Raw genomic sequence first — 22,267 nt, 5'->3', positions numbered from 1 at the left:
TTTTTATGGCTGAGTAATATTCCATTGCATATATGTACCACATCTTCTTTATACATTCATCTGTTGATGGGCATTTAGGTTGCTTCCATGACCTGGCTATTGTAAATAGTGCTGCAATGAACATTGGGGTGCATGTGTCTTTTTGCATTATGGTTTTCTCTGGGTATATGGCTGGTAGTGGGATTGCTGGATCGTATGGTAATTCTATATTTAGTGTGGGTTTTTTTTGTTTTTTTTTTTTTTTTGGCGGTACGCGGGCCTCTCACTGTTGTGGCCTCTCCAGTTGCGGAGCACAGGCTCTGGACGCGCAGGCCCAGCGGCCATGGCTCACAGGCCCAGCCGCTCCGCGGCATGTGCGGGGGTCCTCCCGGACCAGGGCACGAACCCGTGTCCCCTGCATCGGCAGGCGGACTCTCAACCACTGCGCCCCCAGGGAAGCCCCTATGTTTAGTTTTTTAAGGAACCTCCATACTGTTCTCCAAAGTGGCTGTATCAATTTACATTCCCACCAACAGTGCAAGAGGGCTCCCTTTTCTCCACACCCTCTCCAGCATTTGTTGTTTGTAGATTTTCTGATGATGCCCATTCTAACTGGTGTGAGGTGATACCTCATTGTAGTTTTGATTTGCATTTCTCTAATAATTAGTGATGTTGAGCCGCTTTTCATGTGTCCTTGGCCATCTGTATGCCTTCTTTGGAGAAAGGTCTATTTAGGTCTCCTGCCCATTTTTTGATTGGGTTTTTGTTTTTTTAACATTGAGCTGCATGAGCTGTTCATATATTTTGAAGATTAATCCTTTGTCCGCTGATTCATTTGCAAATATTTTCTCCCATTCTGAGGGTTGTCTTTTCGTCTTGTTTGTAGTTTTCTTTGCTTTGCAAAACTTTTTAAGTTTCATTAGGTCCCATTTGTTTATTTTTGTTTTTATTTCCATTACTCTAGGAGGTGGATCCAGTAGGAGTTTAAAAGTATAATTGATATTCTAAAATGTTTATAAGGAAATAAATGCCCATCACATAGTTAACAATCTTGAAAAGAAGAAGTAGACAAGAGGTGCCTCCCGTGTCAGGCATGAAGACATACTTATACTGCCAAAATAATAAAAAAGAGTGCAGTGGGCCAACTGGAACCGAACAGAGACATCAGAGACGGCTCCATATACATATGGAAACTTATACAACAAAAGTGATATCAGATTCATAGGAAATGATGAGTTTTTAGCCTGTGAGAATGGAATATTTAGGAAAAAAGAAAAAAACTGGATCAGAAGTGATCTCTAGTTGAATTAAATATTTACATGTCCATGGAAAATTATAAAGGTAATAGAAAAAAATGGAGAAGCACATCTTTGTGACTTAGAGATAAGAAAGGATTTCTGAAACTAAATCCCCAAAGAGGAAGCCTATGGAAAAATTAATTTGATTAATGAATTGAAGATTTCTAATCAAAAAATAACACTGTGATAAAGTTAACAGAGAGAGGGCAAATTGAGCTATTTGCAAGATCGAGATAACACTTTTCACCTGTCACAGCTGGAAACAGTCAAATGTTGGCCTATGCGGGGGTATGGAAATTGATACAGGCATTTTGGAGGGCGAGCTGGCATTATTTAATTCTATCAAATGAACCTATATCTTATGTCCCAGCCATCCCAGTTCTGGGTATACACTCTTCAGAAAATCATATGCAGGTTCATAAAGAGTCAGATACAAGGATTTGTGCATTTGAAGTATTGTTTGCTTTAGCCAAGAGCTGGAGCAATCCAGATGTCTATCACTGGAGCAGTGGGGAGGTAAACTATAAGGGAAACACATCACTAATACTGAAAATCAGTGAAAAAGTAACAGAAGATATACACATAGCAACGTGGAAGGTTTCTTCCTAAAAATACGTAGTGCTGCATTTTAAAAAATAGTCAGAGGGACTTTCTAGGCGGTCCAGTTGTTAAGACTCCATGCTTCCACTGCAGGGGGCGGGGCATGGGTTTGATCCCTGGTCGGGGAACTAAGATCCCACATGCCGCACGGCCCTATATATATATATAGATAGATAGATAGATAGATAGATAAAGGAAAAAATATCTAATATAATACAGTTTATATGCTAAAGATACTTGCATGCATAACAAAATAAAAATGCTTATTTTACAAGAATATGCACAAAAAACACACACATTAAATCATTATAATGATGGCCTTTGAGAGGAAGGATAATTAAGTGGGAAATGGTGATAAAATGTATTAAATAAAACAGATAAAACAAGAGAGGAGGCTTGCACACACAGATGTTGCAAGTTCTACAAGGACAGGGATTTGGGTCTCTGCTCAACAAACATTTGTCGAATACATGAATGTGACATGAATAGAGGATTATGATTCTTGTATCTCTCTATATCTGATTTCTAATTTTTGGTTGAATCATATGAAACTGTAATTTTTTGTAGGTCAAAACTGGCCAAGTTAGCAATTGCATACAATTCAACTTAATAGAAAAAGGCAACTGGGGAATAATTAAAGGTTCTTAGGGAAATAATAAACAGCCACTGTGCAGACTTGTGGGAGATAACATGAAAGACAAATCAAATTAGATTCCACTTTTTCCTGATCAAAAACCACTTAATACTGATATAATTGAGATGAGATGATTGTCTTTAAAATAAACCACCCTTAAGACCTAAGTCATCAACACCATTTCCTTAAAATATCAGTTACCTACTTTACTAAGTAATGTAACATCTGCATCTTTTGTCATGCTTATCGGTTTTTTAATTGACAATTTTTAAACATACCATTTAAAAATTTTTCACTGTTGGAAGATTTTCCAAAACTTAAAGTGCAGTTTATGTAAGAAAAATTCTGAAAAGTATCAAGTACAGTCACTTTTAAATCTCTCAAAACTATAAAAGGCACTTGTGCCTTCTTTTTTTTAATACCATTTTTTATGATTAAAATACAAAAACCTGTACATATTTAATGCATACAATTTGATGAGTTTAGAGATAAGTATACACCCATGAAACCATCACTACAATCAAGTCATAAATGTATCTATCCCCTTCAAAAGTTTCCACCCACCCTATTTATTTATTTATTTAGTGATAAGAACATAAAATCTATCCTCTTAGCAAATCTCAGTATTATTAACTATAGGCGCTATACTGTAAGTCGATCTCCAGGACTTATTCATCGAGCATAACTGAAACTTTAGACCCTTAGACTAACACCTCCCTATTTCCCTCTTTCCCCAGCCCCTGGTAACTACGATTCTATTCTCTGCTTCTGTGAGTTTGACTAGTTTAGATTCCTTCCATAAGAGGGATCGGGTAGTATTTGTTCTTTGAAGGCATCTTTGATCTTACAGAAATAATCGTTCAGAAAACAGATAAGAGGAAGAGGGAAGAAACTGAAAGAATGCATGTGTGCATTTCCCCTTAACTACACTCTGAAAAATTATTTCTGTAAAATCAGAAACTCCTTAAAATGTATCAAGTATATTCTCACTAGACCTTATTTTCGAATGAGCTAACCTGAATTACCTCTTATAACTAAACTTTTTGGAGGTTATTATTAAGTTCTCCCTTGAAAACTTTCTCATCATGCTTTATGTCATGGCTACTGTGTCAGGCACCCTTGAGAGCGTTGTTTTTTGCTCAGCAAGTATCCCATATTGAATGGTGAAATGAAACAGGCATTATGCTTCCTAAAAATGAAGCAAAAAGCATAAGGGCAAAATTGTATTTTCCTTTGTTGCACTGACTACATTTTTCTTGAATGAGTGGAAAGTCAAGAAAAACAGACCACAGCTGAGAACTAGTTCTACAATGGGTCAAAGAACTGAACTAAAAAGATGAATTGAGAGAAAAAGAAGATGTAGCCTGTGTGATCCCTAGTGAATTAAGCTGTTTCCAGTTCATTTCTGAACCTGCACCTATTAAATGAAAATCTCTGCTTGCAGCAATAAAACGATACAATCTTTGCTCCTTGGGATTTGATAATCATAAAGGTCGGAGAAAGGCAGCCCAACTCACTTTACTTATCTCCAGTATACTTTGTGGGAAATAACTGCAACAATGGAAATTTTACCTTGACAGTGAAGCGTTTTTTCTTTGGTGGATTCCAAACCGTGCCAGTCGAATGAATGAATGCACGCAGAGGAGTTAAGGATGTCACCAGCACATACGCTTTAAGAATTACGGATAAATCTTTGGCTCTCAAGAGTGTTTCTTGTGGAGCTAGGACTGTGGTTTGATTCCTAAAAAATTAAAAATATAATTAAAGCTCCATAATTTGGGGTATGTAATTTATAAATTGCCTCAGAGCTTTGTACACCCCATCTCTCTTTCACTGGACCCTAGCTTTCAGTGTATGGGTTGCCTTAAACGATGTCTAAAATTGTACCTGAAATGAGGCTTAAAGATCTAAAAAATTTAAATTAGTCACATCTGGTACCATCCCAACAAAAGTGATACATATAAAAGTTTAGGATACCCCTGAAATTTTCCGGTTCTGCCCTCTCCTACCTTTGCTCTATCTCATCGTCCACAAGAAAAGATACTGTTTCTCAATAGTGGACAGGCAGGTCACCAAAAATATGCCAAAATACTTTCCCCACTAATTTGATTCTACCTAATAACCCGCACTACAGATAATTAAGGGTTAATTTAAGGGATGAAGTATTAGGAAACACTTCAGTCTAAAAAAGGAAAAATAACACTAGTTAAATATTTTGTGATAAAACAAACATAATTTCATTATAAATGATACCAAAATGTATAACTATTTTCTTTTCTGCATCATATTTCTATATTTCAAATATCTAAGTTTGATCAATGAAAAGAGTGTGCTGTTTCATCTTTTGAAGTCTAGGTAAGCAGAAATGCATATGATTCTTCAATAAAAACTATTAACTGTGGAATACTACCCAATAATTATAAAATTACACGGGGCAAACTACTTTGTGTGTTGGATAAGATAATTAAAATCTCTTAATTTTTCACTGTAATTTATCTACATGACAAAATCCTTTCCCTGAAGGTAACTTGAATAACTTGGTACCCTACAGTTGCTTTCTCAGAGCCATAAAAAAATAATAATAGAAAAGAATCATTCAGCCATACTCGTAGACTAAGGCATGTTATTTGAGTATAAAATGGAAGTTAAAATTTTAGTTTCACATGGCCAAGGTTTTAAATTCAATTTCCATTAATGTAACTTCCTGGATAAGAGTCCTATTTACCCAAATGTTTATTCTATGGCAAGAGAGATTTGAATTAGTGTAGCAGAAAATCGATGGTGGCATTATTTATTAAGAAGAGATAGCCTAAAATTTATATAACAGAACCTAATAATTCAAACACGTAAAACCCCCAGATGTGTTTGGTGCTTTTGTCTTATTAGCTATCTCTTAAAATGCACGCTTGACATAACAATTAAAGATGATTAGCTTACAGCTGTTCACGTCTCCAGTCCCCTGGTTTCCACATATATGACTTCACTGTTTTTAAAAGGTGACTTGAATTACTCAGCTTTAATTGTATGCTCTGATCCAGACACACTGAGGGGCTCACCGGAAGTTGCAATTCTGAAAAGATTCAACAGAGCAAAAAACAGTCATTCTATTGTTTCCTTTTGGAATGGCTTCCATAATAGAGTCTGCTATGTTAAACTACTGGTTCCAAGGGAAATAGACCGCAAATTTTCTCCCCATTCTGAACCAAGGTTCAATCCCTCAAGCATGAAGGCATGTTTAGAGGGGCATTTGCTTTGTAGCATGTTATCTTACCACAGACTAGAAAAACAATTATAATAACTGATTTCAAAATTTTTTCTCAGAAGGTGAAGTAGATTTGATGTCTCCTTCTGTCCCACACCAAGAGGGTCTTTCTTCCATACAGCTAGGAGATGCTCTCTCGATTAGGGGATGGTGGCTGCAGGAGTTGACTTCTGTTTGCGATGAGAATTTTATATAGATAACTTGAGTTGATTTCCTGATAACACAGTCCTTCACGTGCTAGAGTTTGTCATGCTTCATGACCTTGGTAACCTCAACCAAAGTGCTTCATTATTTTGTAAAATATTATTTAGTGGGTTTTTGAAGTGTGTAAAAGTAAAGACCAACAATAATGACTTATTTCCGAACACTCGTATTGATACTTTTAAAAAATAGGTGTATGTACAAGGTTAGAAAAATCAAAGTGTAATCATTGCATAAAGTTTCCACCAACTAACCATCAATCAACTGCTTACTTACTGAGCACTCAGTAAATGCAAGCCATAAATGCCCTCCTTTCTGTTCTTTTTCAGTGGAAGTGTCAAAGTCATGCAATTCTACAAAAACAATTTTCCCCATGGACTCCTCTATGTTTTGACCATGACAACGTAAAAACCTTGAATTCTGCTCATTTTCCTTGGTAATAAAAGCTATGTCTAGACTCCTACTTCAATTTCTTGCCCCTATGATTTCACTGCAATGATCAAGCAGCATGAAAGATTGTTTTATTACTTTATGGCAACTTAATTTTGCTTTGATGTTTTTCTACATGAATTTTCCAGGGGAAAAGAAAAGGAAAAGAAAAAATACTTGGCTACTTCAGCAAGCCCAAAGATGAATAATTTGGTATAAATTAATGAGCATCATTAATAACAATTTGAAACACAACCTCCCACAAACATTAGTACCTAGAGTGCAACAAATATGATAATAGAATAGCTGTCTAAGCCCACTCACTGCAAAAATAAGTTAATCACTTTATTAATATTAAACTTTTTCTCAGGAACATTTTCTGGAGTAAACCATGAAATGTTATTGATATCATTTACATCAGAATAATAAATGACTTACTAGAAATTTGTAACAGTGATTCCAAATTCTTTTTTAAGTATATTCAAGTCAATCTCAATTTAAATGTAAGACACAAACACTGTGACTCATTGAGCCTATTTTAAGTGAAAACACGCATGAACATAGCTCTTCTTTAATGGCACCTTCACGGACCAACTCTGTTTTCAATTTTCACCCTATATTTTTTGTATAATAAACGGTACATGGTATCACCTTCAATTTCCTTCTCTACTTCTATAGTATTTACAAATAAACGTATTATATGTGAACCAGTACATATTTAAAATAACAATATTTTCATAATATCTGACTCCAAGAGTGAGACAAATATAGAACATTCAGAGACTAGAGACAATTGCCAAAATGAAATCTAATGAGGGCCAGAGATCCCAATGCCAGAAATAGGTCAAAAACATGGAAATATGTCAGAAAAGATTTTTGGTTATGACACAGAGCAAACATGTTCCTACGGAACCATTTTGTCCTCAGGTTCTTTCCCTTCAATTGACCAGTGATATGACTGGAGTCTGCGGATGTCAGTTTCAGCTGAGCGACACAGGAATCTACTCCTCATAGACGAGGGCACCAAGGGCAAGTCAGAAGCCAAGCACAGCCTGACAAGAGTTTCTGAATTGGTGCTTCAGTTTCACCTTGAGCTGGGTAAGCCCATCAGTAGCCAGGTACGTTTGGCCTATTTTGTATCTTGTAAATGACTAAAGAATTAACCAACTAACTGAGCCAAGGGAGGGAAGGGTCTTCATATCTGAAGTGTTAAATAACTGTTGGTCTTTAAAGATGTTAATAAGGTGATTAAAATCTTGAATTTTTCCCCCCTAAACTCTCTACTCTGGGTAGAATTTAGGCCGGGACATTAAATTCAAATAAATATTTTCTATAAGAATATTCTTCATATTTTCTTCATACATCTCGCATCTTTTATACTGCCAAGTTACTTTTAGCATATGTGCTCATATGTGTATACATATGCATATATATAAATTACCTAATTTATATATAATTTATTTAATATATTATATAAACATATTTATATTACATACATATATTATTTTCCAGAGATTTAACACACTCTAACTCAAGCTACAGAGTTTTTTGTTTTTGGGGGTTTTTTAAATTTTATTTTATTTATTTTTTTATACAGCAAGCTCTTATTAGTTATCCATTTTATACATATTAGTGTAAATATGTCAATCCCAATCTTCCAATTCATCACACCACCACCCCTTGACATCAGCATTTTACCTCAGTTAACACCACTTGTTTGCATGTCCTTGCAATCCCAGACTGCACTTCCGGGTCTAAGCTGCTACTTAGCTGCCTTAAAATAGGTGGGTGGTGGATAATGTCATTCATATCTTGCTATTTCTTACAAAACACACTAAACGTCTTAGGGAAGATAATTCTCTGGTATCCAATAATATCTCAGTCATTTTCAATAAATTAGGGATGTGCAGTCATTGCTTTAAAAAATTCTGTGAGCTGCGGCCTCACTCAGGGGTTCAAAGTCATGAGTTAACAATCAAGCTCTCTGCTAGAGTTTGACTCTGTAGACCCAGCCAATGGAAGCTGAATCAAAAGCCTGGATTGTAAGTAGTGGAAAAAATTCAAGCTAGTTTTAAGTCAAAAGGGGAAAAGGCTAAGTAACAGTGAAAAATTATCAAAGTAGAGGTTTTCTGCTCCTTTGGTCCTCTTTTCCTCTCTAAGAAAGAATGATACATGCTTATATGGGAACCAAATCTTTGCAATGTTGTTTGAAGTATGGGAAAAAATAAATTTATTTTTAAATCTATATAAATGAGTTAGAGAGGAAAGTGGACAAAGAGACCATTGAGGAGAGCGGATATGCAGGATGGTGTTTTGGTGAGCTGGGGGGGTTGCCTAGGGGAAAAAGAGGGTTGTAAAAGTAGAATTTAGCGGAAATTTCATTGTGTGTTGAATAAGGCTAATTGCCCCTTGGCTGCCATATTGTCCCCAACTCTACTCTCAAAAACAAAGAAACAAAAAAACTATTAAAAAATTTAAACTACTCCTCAAGGCTTATTTACCAGTAAGTCATGCTGTTATTGGAGGGGGCGTTTTAATTAATTTGTTTGCTTAACACAACCTAATGCTCAGCATTCTCTCGGAGGGGCCTTTTTGTGTGTGTGGTACGCGGGCGTCTCACTGCTGTGGCCTCTCCCGCTGCGGAGCACAGGCTCCGGACGCGCAGGCTCAGCGGCCATGGCTCACGGGCCCAGCCACTCCGCAGCATGTGGGATCTTCCCGGACCGGGGCACGAACCGGTGTCCCCTGCATTGGCAGGCGGACTCTCAACCACTGCGCCACCAGGGAAGCCCTCGGAGAGGCCATTTTTGCCTAAGCTCCCTGCCACACCTGGCTCAATCCCCTGGGGCCAAGGTCAGGTCCCTTGGGCCACTTGGCTGCCGGGGCGTATAGCTATGAGGAAGAGGCAGGGCGAGGGTGGGTGATACAGACACAGGCAGGTGAGCAAAATCTGATTTAGAGAAAAGTACATTAAGTTTCTATTAGAAGGGCTGTGCATTCAATTTCATGGATCTAGAGTGAAAAGTGACAACGGTTCATGGCCGCCATTATCCACGGAATGATTTGCGATTCACGTTTTCAGCTCGCTGCCTCACAACTACTCACCTGGCCTCCAACTCACCACTACAGCCGATTTCTCTGAGAATGTTGCTCCTTACTCAGCATTTTCTTCGGTCCCCCAAATCTGGCTTTTATTTACCAAGTCACTTAAACCATTCACAGAATCCATTAGTCCCAGGGGCTTGAGGTGACATTAGGGCACAACTGGAAATTTTCCAAATTGACATGAGTCAATTGGATTTTGGGTTGTTTTTCGGTTTTGCTTCCCTCATGATCTATATTCTACATAATTAAGGGCTTTTCACCCACGAGTGGCTTAAACCGTTGTTTCAGTGGCTTACAAACAGCAAAATACCCTATTAAAATCTGTCCAAAAGGTAAAATTTCTCTTAATTAAAAGCTCAGAGTACACCTGGCACATTGTTTTGCTCGTGGCACAGCCCGTGTAGATTTACCAATAAATCACGTAACTGGAAAATTTTAAATATCACTTTGCCGGTGGTATCTTTGCTTTTCGTAGTCCTCTTTGAATATAGTTTAAAGTTCGTTCTCTTAAATGACACAAGCTCTTCTAAAATTGGCTGCTGAATAACCTACACAGGCCTGAGAGAAGGAATCTAGAAACAGAAACATTACAAAATACTGAACCGAAAAGATAAATTAGGCATGATCAGTTCACTTAACCACGTAATCTTTCTCTTTTTCTTCTTAATTCTGTATTTAGATACAAAGTAAACATTCCCGCTTCTGCAATATTTGGAACACAAGAATATAAATAGCTATGGCTTTATATTTGAAGGATAAATGCAGTCCTATTTCCATATGCTCAACAGAAATATTTCAGGTCCAGTCGTGACATTGTTAGAACTCAATGATATTAAACACGACCATCCCAACCCCCTAAACTAAGAAAAGACAAGACACCTACTTTTTGTTGCTGTTCTTTGAAACCCTATGGTCAATGAATGATGACAAGAATGCTGTCTGGTTATTATTTACCAGTGTGATGGAGTTTTAGTGTCCAGCTAAATCCGTGTCCAGCTAGGAGTTCACTATGTCTGGCTCTGATTGGAAGAACTGTGGGTAAAGCCTAATAGTAAGGAATCTGTCCTAGAGAAAAAAGAGTGGATGGAAGAGAAGTCCAAGGATAACAGGACAACATGAAAGAGAAGGGGAGCTTTTAGTATGTTGCTCCTATATTCCACAGGCCTTACTGCCACTCCAGGTTCTAGGTCAGAAGCTAAAACAATACTGAAAGAATGTTTTTTTAGTGAGAGTGTAACATTACATACAATAGAAAAAAAATAACGTAAAGAAAGATTTTGACTATTGATTTTTTACTACTGAACCAATTTAGTGTTGACTTATTCAGGCTTCTGAGAATACCCGTAGACTTCCAGCCAATGGACAAGACAGTGACTGGTACATGGGACATGGCACCAACAGTTTCAGCAGCAGCCAGAGAAGCAGGCACAGCATGAACCTCAGGATCCCTTACACTGGGCATGGGACAGCACACACAATGGCAGGTGCAGCAGCAGCCTCTGCCATGGGGCACTCCAGTGGCAGAACACCTTTGGTGGGTGTGACCAGCGGTTACATTGGCAGCAGATGACCACAGGGCACCAGAGCAGAAATGGAGAAAACAGTGGACACGGTATCGAGTATAAGAGGATTGTGTTCATGAGCACATAAGGTACACCCTCTAAGACAAACGGGGCATTTGAGGCCATCACAATGATCAAGAATGCTAGTGGAATTTAATAGATGAGGGTTATAAAGCCCAGATCTCTGCCTTATATAGGATAAGGCTGATGTTTATTTGGAACGTATTGGTAAGGTGCAGGGTCCAGCGCCTGTTTGAATAGTGAGATATCCATTCTCATCGGCCAAGGCACATACCACAACAGCTGTTACTATGTTGAATATCGCTCTGTGCAAAACAATAAATTCTCCCCCACCCTATATCACTTTTGAATGTCTCACTGGACATTGAAGTGGATGAAAAGCCTGTTGGTAATTATTTGAACCTGGAGCGTGACTCCATTTTATATATAAACCCCAAGCATTTTACCCAGTTTTAACATACACTGAATTTTTCAGGAGTGTGATTTCCTAGTCAAGCAAGGGAACACTATACTTTGTTTTGCTTGTGACTGTCTCAAGAGTTGTTCACCAACAGCAATGTGACCCATGGAATCTTAGTTTCCTTATGATACAACTGCACCAATCTGAATTTGTACCTGTCACATTCATGGAGATTCCAAATAAAAGAGGGAGGATTTGACTATTTCATTACTCCTTATGCTGTCATTATGCCTAAACATTTACATATTAGATTACAAATTGTTACACTATAAAGTACTTGCCTTTTATTTGTCCTTTATATCAAAGTTAGGGCATTACATTAGGGCTTGTTGAAGTTATGTGTATAGGTAAGTTATAGATACTTCCTTCCAGATCCACCAGAGATTAATAAATAAATTTATCCAAAAAGAATGTGAGGTCTGATAGGAATGAATGAAAGGATTGCTTTAGGATGATCCAAAAGTGATTGGAAGCAGGATTTTGAGATGAAGAGGCCTGAAGATAGTGAGTGGAGGTGGAGGCAAAGAAATGTTTTTGTGACCATTTTAAGATCCTAGCTTTAAGTTGCATAGCACAGGGAGATCAGCTCAGTGCTTTGTGACCACCTAGAGGGGTGGGGTAGGGAGGATGGGAGGGAGACGCAAGAGGGAGGGGATATGGGGATATATGTATATGTGTAGCTGATTCACTTTGTTATACAGCAGAAACTAACACACCATTGTAAAGCAATTATACTCCAATAAAGACGTTAAAAAAAAAAAAAAATCCTAGCTTTATTCCCAGGTTAGTGAATCCTGAAAAACATGGGTCTCACCAACTGGATAGGAGCAGTGGTTAGTACTTATCAACGAATATTTATGGAAATACTTACTGAAGCAACTAATATTTATGGAAATGCTTATTAAATACTTAATGTTCATGGGTTGCTGACTCTGTGTGAGGCATTGTTCCAAGTACTTTAAGTGCACGAACTCCTTCGATCCTCTTACCAACCCCAGGAGGCAGAGTCATTATTGTCCCTACACTGCAGACAGAAAACTGAAGCATGGAGAAGGTAGAAACTTGCCCAAGGACAGTGGGCTATTAAGACATCAAGATGGGATCTACACATATGCAGCGGGGCTCAGTCTGCACTCGCCACTACCCAACAGCAGATGCGCCATCAGGTCAAGGCGATTACTTGTTCTGACAGAAATCATGTATCACCCACAAAACGTAATTTTGTTCTACTTACATTCATTAATTTCACATCCCCAGATTGGTGCTTTATAAACCCTTTTGGCAGCACAGCCAGTGAATTCTAAAAGCCCTCCCGAAAAGGTCAGAAGAGCAGCTTCGAAGAGCCAGGACTACTAATGCTTGGTCCTTCCACGTGGCCCAAAGTGGTCACTGTCGTTCCAGAGGCCCAGACCTCAGGCTGGTGGCTACGCCCACATCTGAGTTGCCCCGAACCCCAGGCATACGGCTGCGGTATGAGGTTTGTCACGTGAAATTTTCTACTTTGCCTAAAAATGGTTGTGGATGGTTTGAGGAGCTGAGCCTGAGTGGGCACATCAGATAAAAAGGTAACAGAAGAAAGGTAGAGAGGACCCTCAAGAAAGTGCCAGTGAGCACTGAGGACCTGAGCTTCTGACTCTCCCAGGGTAGGCAATCCCCATCTGTTACTGAGTTCCCTATTAAAAAACTAAAACAAACAAAAAAGACTAAAGCAAAACAATCTCCTGCCTGCAGCAAATTCACTTAATATCTCCTTATATGTAAATATTATGATAAATAAGAAATTATAAGAATTACTTTAGTTGATCAAATAATAATACTGATGATTAATAATAATAATAAATAGTAAACAAGTTCCCTTTCTCATTACGCCCAGGTATTAGGCTTTCTTAAATAGCTCCTTTCTTATTTTCTTGCATTATAAGGGACAGGCTTAAAATACAGTATAGTGGCTCAAGCCTGTTACAAGAGCATGGTACCTGAGATATGGATCTGCTCCTTTCCAGCTGCGTAGCTCAGACGTTCTTGGACTTCCATTCCTCTATCTAAAGAAGGCATATCAGTATCTGCCCCACAGATGGTTACAGAGGGTTAAAAGAGTAAGTAGATAAAGGGCTTGACACAGTGTCTGACACATGATAAGTAAAGAATTAATGTTACCACGTGTTATTATTTGAGGGTAATTTATCTATAATATAACCTTGTGGCATAAATCATGAAGCCCCAATCTATTTGTAAAACAAACACAAAATTACTACTAATCGTGTTTGATGACTCTCTATACTCAACCTCTAACTTTAGATAAATACTTGGGCATCAATATGCTTTCTTTCCATATCAGCATGCCTCCAAAAAGAAGAACAATATATATTGTTGTGACAGTTTTATGTCAATCTGAAAAACTGAACACCTCATTCAATTTTTCTCTCTGAATCAACTCATGGATATCTTGAGCAATATAGAAATGATACCTTAATATTACTTTTATAGATTTACAACACATATTCTTTTATAAAGCATTTGCATGACAACTCTGTGAGGAAAGAATAGTCACTCTAATTGTTCCTATCTTACAAGTCTAGAAAAGAGGCACAAATGGACCAAGTACTTTTCCCAGAGTCATGTCACTACACTTAGTAGCTGTGTGGAACTAGAATTCAGGTCTCCTCATACGGGGACCATAGGATTCCTGACTTCCGCCTTTACTAGGTTGAAGGTTAGAATTCTTCTGACCTCTGAGGCTAGGATTCTTACCAGTACTTATGAGCCCACCCAGAAATGGATGAGGCAAGAGAGTCCTTCAAAAGGCCTTCTCAGTTAACGTGGCTGAATTACCTACTTTTGTCTATTTAGGGGTAAGTTGACCCTTTGATAAGCTACACATTTTCTTGTGAAATGACTATCAACACTGGGATTGTAACTGCTGCTATGACTATGATATCATTTTTACCATTAGGTGGTGCTAAGAGAAGTTTAAAGAAAATCGTCCCCAAAGTTATCGGAGCAGTGAATCACAGGATTTGAATGGGGTTTACCATATAATAGAGTCTATGCGTCTCTCCCAGACAGAAGCACACCCAACCCATCATCAAAGAGTAAAGCATCTTCCAAAACAACTCCATTCATTCAGTTAATTATACTTCTGCCAAGATACGTATCCTTTCTAATCATAACTTCAACTACAGATGAAGGATTCTAAGATTCTATTTAGGGAAATGAATGTATTTCACTGTAGCTTGCTGCAAATCCCATTTTGGGTTTTTATCAATATATATTTCAACAGGATCTATCAGACTGGAAGACACTAAACGCCTATTAAAATGTATCAGTCCTAATAAATCATATTATTAATTATTATGGTTACAATGAGAACTTCAAGAGACTAGTCACAACAAGTATCATCTTCCCACGAATAAATGTGTTATGTAACATACACTTTATGAAGTTGTGTGCCTTAGGGCCAATGCATCACTTTAGTGGGTTTTCATTTCCTAATATCAATGATATCCTACAAATCAAAAGTCAGTTCCCAGCCCTGGAGTTCCATGAAAATGAATGAACAAGCCATGAGCACTGCAAACCTACTAACATTGTTTTTCTTTCATAACACTTGTAATTTTGTTGTTGTTGTTCAGTATCTACCTCTACCACCAGAAGGAGACTGGGTAAGAGATTTTCTTGAAGTTCAACATACTATATCCTCCAACGCCAAAATCTCTGTCTCTCTCTGTCTGTCTCTCTCTGTCTCTGTATATATATACAGAAATAAATGAATCAAAATCATAGAATCATAGAATAGTTCTCTTTTGCTTATTGAGTTTACTCACAAAACAAGGCAAGTATGTAAGTTTCAGGATGAATTTTCACCACTTCAGCAGCTAACTTCTAGAATTTGATTTCATTTTGTCCCCTTCTTAATCTAGCTCTTATAATCCCCAAATAAAGCAGCCCCTGATGGCTTAAAATAAAAAGGTTGGCCATTTCTGTAAGAGGTTTTTCATCTATTTTAAAGCAAGTTATGTTTTGGGGAGGCATCTTATCAAGATTTCAGATTCTCTGCTAGTATTTCTGTTGCAAATACAGTGGCTCAGGAAGAAGTGATATGGGGAAAATATCACAATCACTGCTTGGGCAATGTTTTTGTTGAGGAAAAGGCAAACAAATATGGTAGAGTTTATTTCAGAGGGCAACATACTGAGTCACGGAACGTATCTACACACAGCGAGGAATAAACTATTGATTAATAGATGCAGGCTGGGCAAACAGGGTAAACAAATCCATGAAGTACAAGTATAGTTCACTGAGGTTTTATTACGTAATGCAAAGGGAACTCAGTTTCGTTGTTTAAAGTTGTTCATGTTTTAACAAGTTGTTTTTGTGCCATTTAGACGCAGTGCTACTCTACTATGTTTAAAGTAAATGGGGACTTACTGGAAAGATTTGGACAACAAAAGTAAGTACCTCTCTTATCACCTCTTCCTCTATGGTCTGCTGAAAATCAGATTTAATCATCAGAATCACACACATTGTTGCAAGTGTGCTACGCAATCTTGCCCCTCACGTGTCCCAGCGTTTGGCACAAGATAACAAACTCCCGAAGTGAAATAAGTAAATATACCTACATGATGGCAGGAGGTACACAAGTCATGCACCGGAAATGTAAAGATTCACCAAACCAGTTCAAGTTTAAAAGGTCAGGGCCATTTAACCAAAGAGCAGAGGGATTAATAAGCTCCCTCAGCCAGCCGGTCTTTAGCACAACTTCCGAGATGTCAAGGAGCTGCCATTATGCTCCTTTCCATTACTGGAACATGGACGTGTTGTCCCTTTCACACTGTCCTGATGCCCAAAGTGCAAAGTGTAACGTCGTGAGCAACACCAGAGCAAGAAGCACCTTTGGGCCACTGAGCTCGATCTAGCTTCTCCCAAAGAAAAAGCGAGTCTCCCAAAGCTCCCACTGACCCTCCTACCCCAGTGCTACCAGCCTCCACTGACCCTCCCTCCTGTCTTGCCAGTGGCCGGGCAGGAAGCACGTCACAGTATATATACCAGGCACGTCGACAAGTTTGCTTCTTAGTCTTAAGATATGCCAAATGGAAAGAAGCATTAAGTAGCTTACGACTAACAGGCTATAATAAGCAGCAAATATTTTTTCCCATTTTCAAGGAAATGAAGCAAGGCGATGCTATCGTTTTCTCAAAGTCTCCATTTGATTGTGTCTGTGATTAGTCCATTTAGAGATTTATGGCTCACAGGCAGTGATCAGTTTTCTGGATAGGCCAGACTCAGTAGACGATTGCTGCATTTGCATGATTCAATAGTTTCCATGAAATTCTGACTGGTCTGCAATGGTGTCTAAAATTGTTACCCATAAAATTATTATTTGGGGTTGAAGTATATCGAATGAAAAAAAGGGTATACTTGAGAGAGGAAAGTAGAGCAGAATGAATTAATTGCTCATATTAGCGAGCTCTGGAGAGCAGAGAAACGTCTGAGAACATGTGAGAACTGGGGTTCATGGTAGAAAGTAACAAAGAGAAGGAAACATGAATATTCCCTTACTTTAAAATGAATCATTTAGGCAGAATGATTCGTTCTGCCTAAAGAATGCCATGGGCTTTATCATAAACAATCAATAAATATTTATCAAAAACCTATAATAGGGCTTCCCTGGTGGCGCAGTGGTTGAGAGTCCGCCTGCCGATGCAGGGGACGCGGGTTCGTGCCCCGGTCCGGGAAGATCCCACATGCCGCGGAGCGGCTGGGCCCGTGAGCCATGGCCGCTGAGCCTGCACGTCCGGAGCCTGTGCTCCGCGATGGGAGAGGCCACAGCAGTGAGAGGCCCGCGTACCGCAAAAACAAACAAACAAACAAAAAACCCTATAATAATAGACATCCATTGTTTTTATGTGTCCAGTATCTTTCTTCCTTTGGGGATCTGTTCTCCTCTCACCATATGGATCTGGTGAACTGCCAATCACAGTTCCCTGCCTCTTTCTTGGCTGTTATGGGCTGAATCCTCAAAATTCATGTTGAAGGCCTAACCGCCAGTACCTCAGAATGTGACTGTATTTGGAGAAAACATCTTTAAAGAGATGGTTAAGTTAAATAAGGTCATTAGGGTGAAGGCAGGAAAAAGAGCAGGCAGTAAGCCTGGTGTTGAAGGGACAGTGAAGGGCGGGACTTGGCTTAGGCAGAGAGTTAGGTTGGGGGACAACAGGAGACCAGGGAGAAATGTAGGGACCTCAGCCTGTGGCAGGCCGTGAATGCCACCCGGAGGAGTTTGGAGGGGTGACGTGGTTAAGAAAGCAGACTCCAGACTCATACTGACTATGTGAAGATACCATTTGTTAGATGTGTGATACTGAAAATTTTACTTAATTTCTCTATACTTGAGATAAATAGGAATAATAATGATATCTCCCTCATGGAGACATTGTGAGGACTAAATGAATTAATATACATATGTATATATGTAAGTATATAGTTTTAAAACAAAACATATATTAACATATATTTTACATAGATATTGTATGAATAGGTAAAATATATACTAATATAAAATATATGTTATATATATATTGGGATTACTCCTTTTTATTTATTTATTTTTTTTATTTTTTATTTTTTTGTTTTTGTTTTGTTTTGCGGTAGGCGGGCCTCCCACTGCTGTGGCCTCTCCCGTTGCAGAGCACAGGCTCCGGACGCGCAGGCTCAGCGGCCATGGCTCGCGGGCCCAGCCGCTCCACGGCATGTGGGATCTTCCCGGAACCGGGGCACGACCCCGTGTCCCCTGCATTGGCAGGCGGACTCTCAACCACTGCGCCACCAGGGAAGCCCACTCCTCTTTATTTTTAACTCAACAATATAGTGTGAATATTTTTCTATGCCAATAAATGTAGCTCTCCATCACTTTTTTTAAAAGATTTTGTTGTTGTTGATGTGGACCATTTTTAAAGTCTTTATTTAATTTGTTACAATACTCCTTCTGTTTTATGTTTTGGTTTTTTGGCCTCAAGGCATGTGGGATCTTAGCTCCCTGACCAGGGACTGAACCCACACCCCTTGCATTGGAAGGCAAAGTCTTAACCAGTGGACCGTCAGGGAAATCCCTCCATCACTTTTACCCCCACTTCCCATCACTTTTAATGTCTTCATAGTTTGCCACAGATAAACATGCCACGATTTGCTCACACTTGAATTGCATGGTACTCTAGTATGTAAAAATTGTTCATGAACAGGAAAAGTATGGAAAATTATGTAGTTTCACTAAATTTACATTTTTCTTGCTTTTTGCTTATCTGTATTTTCTATTCTTTTCATATTGAATGTGGCTCACTAGCATAATAAAAGGGAAAGGGAAAAGGAATTAAAAAATGCATGTTTGATCATTTTTAAAATCTGATTTCTATTTTCCTTCTCATGGGTGGCCAAAAAACTTAACAGGATACAGGAAAGAAAGAGAAGAACATTTCTATGACCTTTCATGCCTGAAAACAGAATCACGCTTGATAAACAGAATCTACCTCCACTGACCACTATTCATGCTCTCTAATGGCCAAATATGGCTGAGGGCCTTGGAGAAAGTAGCAGAATTAAGAGTACTGAAAGTGACATCTGAGATTCTAGGCTCAGAGGCATTGAAGGAGTGAAAAAGCCAGAAAGACAGTGATTATAAAGTGGTAAATTAGTTTAACGTCTCAAAGATGGATGTAGTTGTCTGTGATGCAAGTTACTAATCAGCAAGGCTACACAGGCGGGAGGTAGAAGGTGCAGAGAAAGGAAGGTCATGGATTTGATGAGATCAAAGAGCTGTGATGATGAAAGGGTCATTGGTGTGGACATCAAAACTGATAAGAATGATAGCAGATCTGAAGTCTCCAGAAGAAGTTAACCAAGGTGATGATTTTCTTATTGAATATTCTGAATGATCAGGATGTTGAGAGATGGGAGTAAGGAGGACTGGCAGAGAGACACCAACAAATCCCTCCCAACTCCAGAGATTAAGGTTTTAGTAGAACACCCAGCTTCATTGTTCTTAGGGATTAACAGTTACCACTTTGTGAGGAAAATGGAAGGTGGAGTTACCAAGGGTTTAGAGAAATGCAAACATGTGCGAAGAGGAAGGAGTGGAGAGAAGTACGGGAATAAAGAGGTAGAAGGAGAAGGACCAGGCCACCAGATGGGATCTGAATCTTAGTGGTAACTGAATTCAACAGGGATGAGAAACATGAGGGAACTTTATGTTTCCAGCAATGCCACTCTGCTGAGGTACATCTGGGTGATGCCACGTCATACTGCCTTGTACTTTCCTATGTCTCCAACTCCTCTTCTCTTCTTGGAGTCCAAATGACTTATGTTAATAAGTCTATACATTTGATGACAAGCCAAATACTGAAAATGTGCGGGTTATTTGGTCTCTCAAGCTTCTGTATTTGTTACGAATTCTTTATGTCACATGCCAGGCTCTTGTTAACATTTGGGTGTGTGACTTCTGATCTAGTTAAAAATCTATCCCCAGCTCGAGTCAGAGCATCAGAAGGCTAGTTACCTGGGCCTCACTGTTTAGTCCGTAGACAAACTGCCCAATAGACTTGTTTTATTTCTGAAAGAGATGGAGGAAAAGATCACTCTGGCTATAGTCTCGATAATGGACTGGATGAACTGAGTGGGAATTTGAATGCGCTTCCAGAAATTCTACCAATTAGAAATTCATTGGGTTTGCAAGCTTCTTTTATAAAAATGCAAATACATCTAAGAGGCTTATGACTGGGGTGAGGGTGTAATTTAGTCTGAATTAGTTCCATCAACTTACTTGCTGCTATTACCTAGCTGAAGTCAGTCATACTAAAAAGATGAGAGTTTTACTTGCGGAAAGAATGTTTTGCACAAAGGATATAATCACGTGTGGGACCGAGGTGGAAGACTTTGGAAAGATATAAACATGAAGGAGCATTCAGAAGACACATAGAGGGGGTGTCAGCATTTGAGAGCACAGAGAAAAGCAAACTCTGGTCTTCTGTGAAAGTTTGCCTGATTGCCTCGTAGAGGTAAGTCCCTAGTTTCCTTTAACACTGGGAATCTCATTTCTCACATTCTTGTTTGAAGGAGTACATTCCTTACAGCAGAGGAGAGGAAAAAATGAAATCAATAAAAATCCTCCAATGGTATTAAGCATTGACAATTTCCATGTTGCTTTGTTTAAATTCAAGCTAGGCTATTTGCTTCCCTGACAATACTTCACTGATATCATATGATAAACAGAATTTTTTAGACCTAGAATTTTAAAAACAATCATCAGTTCCATGTGAGATAAAAGCTATTATTGGTCAATATTTTAAAATAAGTTCAATTATGTTATTTAAAGATATATTTTATATTTGGTAGTAAATATCTATAATTTTTTAAAGTCTACACTTGTTTCGATACAACAGAATGTGTAAATTCTATTTATCATTTTCCTTTTCCTTTTTTATGTTACTCACATTACTAAAAAGATGAGGCCAGAGATCCTAAAATGTTCAAAATGCTATCTTTGAGTACGAGTCTGGGTACATTTCAAATTTCATGTAAAAGCCAGTGCTCAGAACTAAGATAAAACTACTGGAAAGAATGAGAAATAGCCAAAACTTTGGCACACTCCTAACTAGGGCTTCTTGGATATCATAAAGGAGAACAAAAACAACGACCCAAGGAAAACAGTTTCTGTGATGTTCTGTTTTGTACTCATATTTCAAATACAGGGGAAAAAAACTTTTTATCAAAAAAAAACAATAAAAAGCAACAAAAACCATTAGCAGAAAGTTTGGGCCAATGAAAACATTTGATTTCAAACACCAAAGCATTAAATGGCAAGATAAAAATAAACCTTTGTGCTAGCCAGTAAAAATTCCATGGATTTGTGCCTTTCAATGTGAGTCCCAAGTTTAATGGCAGGTACACTCTGTGTGGTTGGGGAACGGAACAGACTGTCTTAGTCTGACACTCTGTCTTCAAACGCTCCCATATATATCTGGCCCAAACTCTGCTTGTCCTGCTACACTTGCAAGGTCCCACTCAGATTTATCAGGATGATCATCCCTCCATTCATAGCATCCTTGTCTCTACCTACTGCTCAAGATAAAGCCTGGGAGAGCGCGTCTGTATGGGAAAAAGGCACGGTGGAATCATGAAATCTCACCATTATCGATCACTGCCAAATGTCTTATTTTTATAGATAAAAAAACTGAAGCACAACCAGGCTTTAAATCTTGCTCTGAATTATACATTGTTTAAGCTTCAGAGCTAAAACCTGTCAGGTATTCTTCTCTGAAATGGTTAGGAGATACTTCTCCATGAATCTTTCACATTTTTGCATCGTTTGCAAACAGAGGCACTGACAATCTGTTCTGAACTATCTTTTCAAAGATATTTATGCAGCAGATAACCTTGAAAGATAGGGATGGTGTCTCACTCCAGAGCAAAGAGAAGTTTCTGTCCAGTATAACAAAAATAATGTCTCTCTCTGAGGCAAAGGGCAGGCATACTCACTGACCATTAGGAACATTCAAACTCCCTAAGGTCAGAGTTCTGCTCTGGAAATGCAAACCACTTAGTATACAAGTGTCACCTCCTAGCCCTCTTCACTTGCCCTGCGGGAGCTGGGATTCAGTGAACCAGTGTCAATGCTGATAATCTGTCTGCTGCTATTGCTACAAACAATAAAGTGATTTGTCTCTG

General features: G+C 38.6%; 1 protein-coding gene across 3 annotated transcripts in view; it reads right to left on the bottom strand.

Annotated features, from left to right (window-relative positions):
• The window catches only part of CPED1 (cadherin like and PC-esterase domain containing 1), a 303,604-nt gene that overhangs the window by 205,120 nt on the left and 76,217 nt on the right, over nt 1-22,267 (bottom strand). For all 3 annotated transcript variants that reach the window (XR_012334048.1, XM_019924796.3, XM_073809873.1), the window contains exons 5-6: nt 5,449-5,581; nt 4,084-4,252 (exon numbers count right to left, since the gene is read on the bottom strand). Coding sequence is in view for 2 of the 3 variants with exons in the window: in XM_019924796.3 (XP_019780355.2) it covers nt 4,084-4,252; nt 5,449-5,581 (302 nt within the window). In the remaining variant the exon portion in view is untranslated. The remainder of the gene's footprint in view (nt 1-4,083; nt 4,253-5,448; nt 5,582-22,267) is intronic.

Source organism: Tursiops truncatus, chromosome 9, assembly GCF_011762595.2.
Source record: "Tursiops truncatus isolate mTurTru1 chromosome 9, mTurTru1.mat.Y, whole genome shotgun sequence".
In the NCBI taxonomy this organism is placed as follows: domain Eukaryota; kingdom Metazoa; phylum Chordata; class Mammalia; order Artiodactyla; family Delphinidae; genus Tursiops; species Tursiops truncatus.
The sequence above is the reverse complement of the archived record's forward strand: the minus strand, read 5'-3'. Positions and strand labels throughout refer to the sequence as shown.